The sequence below is a fragment of the Rhinoderma darwinii genome, chromosome 4 (genome assembly GCF_050947455.1).
Source record: "Rhinoderma darwinii isolate aRhiDar2 chromosome 4, aRhiDar2.hap1, whole genome shotgun sequence".
Taxonomy (NCBI): Eukaryota; Metazoa; Chordata; class Amphibia; order Anura; family Rhinodermatidae; genus Rhinoderma; species Rhinoderma darwinii.
In genome coordinates this window covers 252,120,861-252,131,538 of record NC_134690.1, presented here as the reverse complement: position 1 = coordinate 252,131,538, position 10,678 = coordinate 252,120,861, and the positions used below count along the sequence as shown (strand labels likewise).

At 37.6% G+C, this 10,678-nt stretch overlaps 1 protein-coding gene across 1 annotated transcript; it reads right to left on the bottom strand.

The window, feature by feature from the left end:
• Positions 1 to 3,663: 3,663 nt before the first annotated feature.
• LOC142761079 (trace amine-associated receptor 4-like) lies at positions 3,664 to 4,662 on the bottom strand. The gene has a single exon (XM_075864269.1). It carries the CDS (start codon positions 4,597 to 4,599, stop codon positions 3,664 to 3,666), a length of 936 nt encoding a protein of 311 aa, XP_075720384.1. The 5' UTR covers positions 4,600 to 4,662.
• Between the last annotated feature and the right edge of the window lie 6,016 nt (positions 4,663 to 10,678).

The window sequence follows — 10,678 nt, the reverse complement described above, 5'->3', positions numbered from 1 at the left end:
CCATAATGGGGTCACTTCTCTGGAGTTTCTTTTATTATTTCACATCAGAGCCTCTGCAATTGTGAACCAATACTTTGTAAATCGCCAAATTAGGCCTCAATTTCACATGGTGCTCTTTCACTGCTGGGCCTGGTCGAATGTCCAGGCAAAAAATTAGGGCCACATGTAGGGTGTTCCTAAAACCGGGAAACTCAGCATAAAAATTAGAGAGCTGTCATGTTATGGTGGCACAAGCTGGGCTTAAAAAATTGGCATATATATGGAAAAAATCTCATTTTCACTCTGCAACATCGAATGCAAACCAATTTCTGCAAACCACCGGTGTGGTTAACATGCTTACTACACTCCTAGCTTAATACCTTGAGGGGTGTAGTTTCCAAAATGGGGTCACTTCTGGGAGGTTTCCACTGTTTTGTTCTCATAAGGGCTTTGCAAATGTGACATATCGCCCAGAAACCAATCCAGCAAAATCTACACTCCAAAAGCCAAATTCCGCTCCTTCCCTTCTGAGTAGTTTATGACCACAAATGGGGTATTTCCATACTCGGGAGAAATTGCTTTACAAATGTTGGGGTTCTTTTTCTCCTTTATTTGTTGAAAAAATGAAACATTTTGAGCTAAAGCTACGTCTTATGGAAGAAAAGGGATTGTTTAGGCACTTTACAAGAATTACAGCAAAGTAGAGGTGACATTTACAAATTTCATTGTTTTTGCAGAAATTAATTTTTAATCCTTTTTTATCTGTAACACAGAGGGTTTTACCAGAGAAACGCAACTCAATATGTATTGCCCAGATTCTGCAGTTTTTAGAAATATCCTACATGTGGCCCTAGTGTGCTAATGAACTGAAGCACAGACCTCAGAAGCAATGCAGCACCTAGAGGATTTTGGGGCCTTCTTTTTATTAGATTATATTTTAGGCACCATGTCAGGTTTGAAGAAGTCTTGTGATGCCAAAACAAAAGAAACACCCCAAAGAAGACCACATTTTGGAAACTACACCCCACAAGGAATTCATAGGGGTATGGTGAGCATTTTGACCCAACATCCCTAGGCAGCTCGGGCCATCAGTAATGATGTGTAAATAAAGTCCCGAGTCTTACGGACTCCAGAGTGCCCAGCCAGTTTGGAACTATGTCCCTAGTGGAGAATTATTTTCCGCTCAGCAGGACGAACAAAGATTTTCCAGGAGAAATGTCCTTCATTTGCAGAGGATTTACAGCAATAATCCTAGAAGGATTAATAATGTGTTGAGGTTTTTTTCTGAGTCGTCAGTTTCGAATGACTGAGACAGGGCCTCGACATTAATGTTTTGGTCCGCACAGCCGAAGTGAAGAAGAAATGGAAATCTTGCGAAGAATAGTGAGCATCTAGCTTGACGAGGGTTCAGTCACTCTGCAGAAGACTGCAGACTGCAGATATGTAAGATTCTTGTGATCGGTGTAGATAATGATGGGGTGAACAGACCCCTCTGGAAGGTTTCTCCATTCTTCCAAGGCCAACTTGACAGCGAGCAATGACTGATCCCCAATAGAGTAGTTGCGTTCAAAAGTGTTGAAAAGAGGGGGTTGGCCCATTCCGACAGCTCATCAGAGCCACCACACCGTGATCGGGGGTGCCGGTGGTTGTCATGGCAGCCCAGGGGCCTAATGAAGGCCCCGAGGTTTGCCTTTTGTCTGCCTCTGTTAAGCCATGTCTCTGGCTGTGCTAAGCCTGTGAAAATGACTATACACTGCAAAACATTAGTATTGCAGTATATTGTACCAGTCTAGTCAACCTAAGGGGACTAATAAAATGTGTATAAAAAGTTTAATAAAGGTAGTAGTAGTGAAAAAAAAAAATATTAAAAGTACAAAAGAAAACATTTTCCTCTAAAGTATTGTAAAAAATAAAAAAAATAAACAAAATTGGTATCGCTGTATCTATAAAAGTCTGAACTATTACAATATACCATTATTTAACTCGCACGGTGAACGCCGGTCACCCTACTCACAAATTTTTTTTATAAAAATTGATCAAAAAGTTGTATGTATCAAAAAATGGGACCAATAAAAACTAGAGCTCGCCCCGCATCAAATAAGCCCTTACATCGCTCAATCTACAGAAAAAAAAAGAAGTTATGTCTCTCAGAATGTGGTGAAATAAAATATTTTTTTTAAAAAAAAGTTATTCTTTTTAAAGTAATAAAATATATAAAAACCTATATAAATTTGGTATCACCGTAATCATATTGAGCCGCAGAATAAAGTTAAATTGTCATTTTTACCGCATGGTGAAAGACATAAAAACGAAAACTAAAAAATAATGTAGGAATCGCAGTTTTTTCCAATTTCAGCTCGCAAAGAATTTTTTCCCAGTACATTATATGGCACTTTAATTTGTGCAATTAGAAACTACAACACCTCCCGCAAACAATAAGCCCTCACACCACTCTATTGAAGTAAAAAAAAAAAAAGTTATGGCGAATGTGGAGATTGAAAAACAAAAATGGGAAAAAATGAAAAATGACTCGGTCCCTAAAGGTTTAAAGGCATTTTCCTATTATAGGAAATGGCATCACTTTCTGATCGGTAGGGGTTGGACCGCTGAGACTCCAACTGATCCTAGGAATGAAGAGGATACAGTGCTAGTTTAGCAAAACATGCTTGTACCACTTTTGACTATTGGTATAATATTCTTCCTGTAAAGTACTATATTCAAACATTTAAAACAGCCTCATCTGTTCCTACTACATTATCCCAAATGGAGGATGAGCATTTATGTTCTCTCCTTGCTACTCTTTCATGATTTTTCTTTATAATCTTGTTAAATCCAAAGACCTAAAACGAGCGGTTCTTGGACAAAAAACAATGTGACATATCAAATTGTAGACACTGTTTTATTGCATTTATAGCTGGTAAAAATGTAAATGTAAATTAAGACTACGAGGCAGTTCCTTTTTTTTTTTTTTTTACATTGGCAGCATGAGTGGTTGATAGCTTTTTCCTTTAATAAATAAAGCAATAATTCAGTAACTGTTATGTGATTACACAAGTTCCCTTGACTTTGATTCAAGATCAGATATCATTAACAGTTTAGCAGTTAAGAAACGTGTTGCATTTAATTTAATTCTAGTAAGGCCATGCAGAAAGTGGTAATAAAAACGAACCTGTCACGTGGAATATGCCGTCCAATCTGCGAGAAACATGCTATAGAGCAGATGGAGCTGAGCAGATTGATAAACAGTTTTGTGGAAAATGATTCAGTATATCTTGTCATTTATTCATTTAAAACCCTGCTCATTCTAGGCTTAGGAGTCTATTGAGCAATCTCACTCCATGGTTGACCGCCTTCTTGGTATGAGTTTTCAAACAGATATAGCTGTCAATCAATGACTAGGACCGCCCTCTTGACTCTTACGTTATACGGAATCTTTTCCCACAAAACTATGTATCACTCTGCTCCGCTCCTCCTGCTCTATAACATGCTGCTTGCAGATTGGACCTGTTCAGTGTCACAGGTTCCCTTTAAGCTTTGAAATAATCTATCTACTGTATATTCGTTCAAAATGGTGTCACTTGCCCAAAAAGAAACGGGTAGTCTAATTACCGAATCAAAATGAAAAAGCTCTAATAAACATTTATATTTACTTCCTGCCCATACTATTTGTAGAGAAAGATTATATTACACGTGATTTAGTATATTGTAAGAACCAGAATCTAATTGTAGTATTTTACCAGTAATTATTAAAAGGAAAGATTTTTTAAACCAAGGGTAAAATAAACCATAGATAATAGGGTTAAATGCAGAATTGAAATAACCAAGCCATAGAACGGTATTATATATATCATCAGATGTTGAAAAATCGAGGTACGGATCGGCTACAGTAAGAATAAAAAAGGGCAACCAGCACAGAATAAACACTCCCATAACCAAACTCAGGGTTCTAGCTGCTTTGTTTTCAGGGTTTATAAGGATTTTCTTTTTACGACTTTTCTTCTGATTTATAGAATTAGGAATATTATTAATCAATTTGGCTTGTTTCTTTGCAACAGAGAAAATGTATATGTAAATTCCAATCATGAGAGTACCTGGAACAAAGAAACATAGCAATGAAGTCATAATAGCCCACATTTTGTTAAACAAAAGAGAACAAGACCCAATACAAGGTACATTTGTCTCCTGCTTTTCTAAACCTTCGATGTTTAGATGTGATAAGACAAGGCCAAATGAATATAGACACGGAACAGACCAGCTGACAAATATATAGACCTCTATGACAGGATTTGTCATTTTCCTGCTATAATGAAGAGGATGACATATGGCATAGTAACGGTCAACGGCAATGAAGAAGAGATGAAATATGGAGGTGGTGCACAAAGTCATATCAATGCAGCTGTGAAGTTTACAAAACAGGTCTCCGAAATACCAGCATGCGGTAATGGACCTCACCATGCTGTACGGCATAACTGTGAGTCCAAGGAAGAAATCTGCAGTGGCCAATGATAAAATGAGGAAGTTGGTTGGAGTTTGAAGCTGTCGGAAATGAGAAACTGAAATGATCACCAGGAGGTTTCCCACAATTGTAAGGATCATAGCTCCATATATGACAGCATACATAGATATATCAGTAAGCACCGGTCTGCTAGTTCTAGGGCAGGATGTGTTCAAACCATTAAAACATACGTCATCAGTTCTTATGTTATGAAAATCAAGTCTACTCATGATGTTATTTTTCTGATTGTCTCATTTAAATCCCTGTAAATAAAAAATAAATAATGATGAGCATTTATTGTTCAGCTCTTATTCTTTGCAAACTGTTTCATTTGACAACATGACACACTTACCACACTTGATTTGGCAGATACTGAATAGAGGATTTTAACCCTTTTAACCCTTAGAGCCATAACTTTTTAAAATTTCTGTCAATAGAGTGGTGTGAGGGCTTATTGTTTTGCCTGAGGAGCTGTCATTTCTATTGGCAATATTGAAGTACCATATAACGTAATGGGAGATGCAAAAAAAATTCTCTGTGTGGTGGAATTGCAAAAAACTGCAATTCCTCCATTGTTTTTTTGTTTTGTTTTGTTTTTACGGCTTACACTGTGCAGTAAAAATGACAACTTTACTTTATTCTGCAACAATTACATTGATACCAAATTGATATTGTTTTTTTATGTTTTACTACTTTTACAGAAAAAAAATCTATTTGTTAAAAAAAAAATGTAGATTTTTGTCTATGAGGCTTATTGTTTGTGGGGCGAGCTGTAGTTGGTATAATTTTTTTGTACATACGATTTTTTTCATCACTTTTTATTTCTTTTTTTTTTAGCACTAAGTTGACCAAAAAAACAACGATTCTGGTGTATTATTATTATTTTTTTACGCCGTTTACTGTGCCAGTTAACTAATATTATATTGTAATAGTTTGGACTTTTATGGATGCGGCGATACCAATTTTTATTTTTTTTTGCATTTTGTTAGGGGGAAAAATGGGAAAAGTTTTTTTTTAACTTTGAATATTTTTTTTATTTTTTTTACAATCCTGAAAAATGGATTTAACATTTTTTTACACTTTTTTATTAGTCCCCAAAGGGGACTTGAATAGGCGATCAAAGGCTTCATTAGGCCCCTGGCTGCCAATACAACCATCGGCGCCTGGAGATCGCATTGTGGGGGGGGGGTATTGGCTGTCGGAGGGGCCCCCTCCTCCTTCTAACAGTTTAAACGCCGTGGTCGCTATTGACCTTGGCATTTAACTAGTTAACCCCTTATTGACCAGCCTATTTTAGGCCTTAATGTGTGTTTACCGTGTGGTATAAATGACACAATAACATTATTCAGCGGGTTGTTACGATTGCAACTATACCAAATGTATATAGATTTTGTATGTTTTACTACTTTTACACAATAAAAACACTTTTTTTTCAAAATGGTTTGTTTTTGTGTCTCCATATTTCAAGAGCCGTAACTATTTTATTGTTCTGCCGATGCAGTTGCATGAGGGCTTTTTTTTGCGTGACAACTTGTCGTTTTTATTGGTACTATTTTGGAGTAGATGCGACTTTTAAGGCAGGATTCACAGAAAACAGCAATTTTTGCATTTTTTATTTTATTTTTTATGGCGTTCACCGTTCGGATTAAATAATGTAATAACTTTATATTTTTGGTTGTTGCGGATGCGGCGATACCAAATATGTGTAACTTTTTTCATTTTTTCAATAATAAAGCATTTTGTAAGGGGAAAAAGTGGGTTTTTCATTTATTTTTATTTTATTAACTTTATTAAACTTTTATTTTACTTTTTTTACTAGTCCCACTAGGGGACTTCACTATGCGATTGTCCTATCGCTTTTATAATACACGGCAATACTTTTGTAATACAGTGTATTAGTGCTTGCCTCTGGCATTACCTGGCAGGCATAACTAGTGGAAGACCTGGGGGCCTTTATTAGGCCCTCCGTGTGCCATAGAAGACACCCACACGTTGTGATCTTATGCAGGGTGCTGGTTGGGTGACAGAGGGAGGTCCCTCTCTCTCTCCAAAACCACTCAGATGCGGCGCTCGCTATTGAACACCGAATCTGAGGGGTTAAGCGCCCCTCGCCCATTAGAGCAGGGCTGTTATCTATCTCATCCATTAGAGCAGTGCTGATCCCTGCTTTGAGCTACCTCTGGCTCCTTGCTTTATTTATGTATTCCGATGCAGCGCCATAAAAAGGCTATTGCATCGGAATAAAGCCCATTAGTGGCCGCAGTAAAAACACTAACGGGCGGTCCCTAACGGGTTTAACAGAGCGATCTTTTTTCCTGGCCGTTAGTGAAGCGTGTCAGCTGTGATACACAGCTGACACCTGCATACTTCACAACCCTCCATGACATACAGTGTTGGGCCTTTCAAAACGCAGCCATAACTTTTTTATTTTCTCATTGATTTAGCCATATGGTGCCTTGTTTTTTGCGAGATGTCTTATAATTAATTGATTAACTTTTATTACAAAAATGTTTTTGGGGGTGAAAAAGACAGAAATTTTGCTACCGTTTTTTTTTTCGACACTGTTTTCTGTGCGGTATTCTCTGGGTCGTTAGATCTACGGTGAAACCAAATATGTATTTTTTTAATGATTTAGTTTATGAGGCAAAAATCTTTGTGTCGCTGCATTCCTAAAGCAATAACTTTTTAACTTTTTTTTTTATCTGTCTAACCACTGTAGCTTTTTTTTATTATTCTGTTGGAACTTTGAACAGTTCAGTATGAAACTTCAATTTTGTGTGCACAAAATGTAAACTTCCTTTTGTTTACAATCAGACGTCCGGACATTCTTAGGCTAGGTAAACCTTTGTAGCTGATTTTATTATTATTAAATGTATGAAAGCCTCGGCTGCAAGTTACTGCTCGGCTCACAGCGGCTTACTGTGTGCCTCTAACACACAGGATAACCCTAATATCGATCACATCTAAGTTCATCAACCAAATATAATTTTGGATCGATTTAAATTAAAGACTGGGGAATAATTTTATTATATATAGTATTAATTTAATTTTTTTTTATGTATTTAATCAAGTTCCTATTTTTAATTTTACATTTTGTTTAATAATGAGGGACATTTGGAAGGGAGTACATATACTAAAAACACACACATATGAAAATATGTGATTATATACCTACAGTAAAATAGGATGTTCCTACATGAAGACTATTCATCTTATCACTGTTGTAACTTCAAGTCACCTTTAAAATAAAATCAGATGCACAATATGTTTGTGTTAAAAAAAAAACATTAAAGCAATATTTTATTTTCCCAAATAAAGCTTATTCATTATATAATGAAAAGTGATGCTAATGTCTAATACAGTTTACTTTTCACATCAATTCCTCTTGGTTTGAAATATCTCTTTTATTTAGTCATGGAATGGTAACTTATTTGGTCATTATTTACTTCCGGAGGATAAAAATATTTCTTAGTGATTTCAGAGGTGCACAGGTTGTCACAGGGTAGCAACACACACAACGTAAACACGGCGGATTTTCCACAACGGATTCATTGTGTTTTACAGTAGCAACGGTTCATTGCAACGTTTTACAGTACCAGCAGTGTGGGTGAAATTCCATCAAACCTCATCCCCACACTGCGGTAAATATACGCCGAAAACACTGCACATAATTTGACCTGCGGTGCAGTTACTTCAACCGCAGCTTGTCAATTAATTTTGCGGATACGCAACTCTTCTGTTGCGAGTTTACCCATTGAATTCAATGGGGTGCTTAAACCTGCACCAAAGCAGTGTGTGTTGCGATATTTGCAGGCGGAATCACCGCGATGCCCCGCAAATATCGCAAGTTGAAATAAAATAATAACAAAATTATACTTACCCAGAGTTCCCAGCTTCTTCTCCAGTCCGGCCTCTCTGGATTACGTTGCAGGACATGTGACCGCTGCATCCACTCACAGGCTGCAGCGTCACATGGCCTGCAACGTCATCCCAGGAGGCTGGACTATGCTCTCAGAAGAGGGAGGAGGTAAGTATGAACAGGTTTGGTTTTTTTTTCGGCGCCGAAGGGATGCAAAACCCGCAACAGAAAGCCATGTGTTGCGACTTTTGCGGCAGAATCCAGAACTCCCTCCTTCTTCCTGCAGTCTGGCCTCCTGGGATAACGTTGAATCACATGTGACCGCTGCAACCAGTCACAGGCTGCAGCGTCACATGGTCTGCAACGTCATCTTAGGAGGCTGACCTAGGGCCAGAGTAGAGGGAGGGGGTAAGCATGAAAGTTTTTTTTTTCCACAGCACTGTTTTCCGCAGTGGAAATTCCATTGGAAAAAACGGACCACAATGCGGTGTGTTTTTTTTTCCAGACGCAGGGTGCTGCGGGTTCCAGGTCGGGTAAGCTGCTCTGTTTTTACGCAGCGTATCCGACCCGTGGGCACCCGGCCTTACAGTACATTTTTGTAAGGGTTGTCATGTACCAGGGTGAGCCTCAAGACAGACTTTCATCCTCTGGAAATAAAGATTGCATATTCCCATTCAATGACTAAAAGAAGAGTGCTATCATTTAAACATATAAAAATATATAAAAAAATGTATAATAAAAGATTTCTAAGTAAAGAACTTCCACAGCATGCATTGTGCACTGTATTGACCAGTTACTAGATGTAAACAAGCTTTAAAATGTGCAAAAAGTAACGAAAATACATAGAAAAAAAAGCTGGATATATTGTAAAACCCATTATCTATCATCTATCTATCTATCTATCTATCTATCTATCTATCTATCTATCTATCTATCTATCTATCTATCTATCTATCTATCTATCTATCTATCTATCTATCTATCATCTATCTATCATCTATCTATTCATCTATTCTATCTATCTGTATTTTATCCCAACATATAATTGTTGCATATGAAGGCTGAAGGTTATAAAATGATACAAAGCACCTCACATATAGGGAAGAACAATAACAGTAGAAACATCGAGAGCATTCACACAAAAATGTCAAGACAGATATTATAGTGCTAGACCTAATTGCCAAAAGTCGAAATTCCCCAATTGTCCACAATATAACAAAATTGCATGAGGAACGGGTAAAGACTAAAAACAGGACAAGTGGATGGGAAGTATGCAGCAGGAAATGGAAGGTGAAAGAGCAGTTTTCATAGCGTCACTAGTCTACCACTAGAATAGGAATTACATACAGAAATTGATTTAATTAAATTACATATACAAAAATACCTGCTTTATTTCACAGCCCCAGCCTTATCACTTCAGGAACAAGCCATCTGTTGTTTCAGACCTGGTAGGATGAGCAATGGTTTATATAGCTAGTCTTTTTCCCAGTATACCACACACTGAGGACATGAGGGAACATTTTTCAGCTGTTCAAACTGTTTTGAAGGAAAAATAATTCACAGAATGATTGTCGCTGAACTAAAAAAGTTTCTGATTTTTTTTTAATGTAACATCAAGTCATAACCACAATGCTTTATCTCAGAGTAGTCAGACCAAATTAATTTACATTACCTGGATTATAACATAATAATATAAAAAATATTGTAAATAAGTGAATCTGCAAAATTGAAAACATGAAACCTTACTTAATTATTGCCTACACTGCAATATCACATTTGAACAAACCAAGAATGATTGCTGGGACCAGCCTTATCATTTAGATAATTACATGGTGCTGTTTATTTACTGTTTTGGATATTATACTAATTTTTTGTCCTTATTTACTACACATTACTAACTCAATCCTCACAGCAATGAGTATAACTGTGAAGGTACTGTAGGTCCTCAGTCATTGCTTTATTTGGTAGTGTTATCTGGCTGTATCACAGAGTATGGAAGTATGGAAGAAGAGTCTTCCCTCCAGTTCCTCCGGCAGATGGTGGTATCTTAAGGTGGTTCCTGGCTGCAGGAGCAGCTTCATCTTGCAAAAAAGTCTGCTTTTCTATCCCCTGCCTAACCCAGCACTAGGTTCCGATGTAGCAGGCCCTCTCGTTGGTCTAATGCCTCTGTTTAATCCAACAGGCCCCGCCGAGCTATGAGCCTCTCTAGGGACTTTCCGGTGCCCGCTGGCAGGCACCAGCCAGCCTCAGGCTCCAAACCAATGGGGGGGACTTACACAACGCTACAACTCTTTGGAGGGAGCCAGAAGAGGAAGACACATGCCCCCAATTTCACCTGCCCACAT

Excerpts from the sequence above, each read along its gene's own strand:
- LOC142761079 (XM_075864269.1), bottom strand. The coding sequence starts at position 4,599 with ATGTATGCTGTCATATATGGAGCTATGATCCTTACAATTGTGGGAAAC.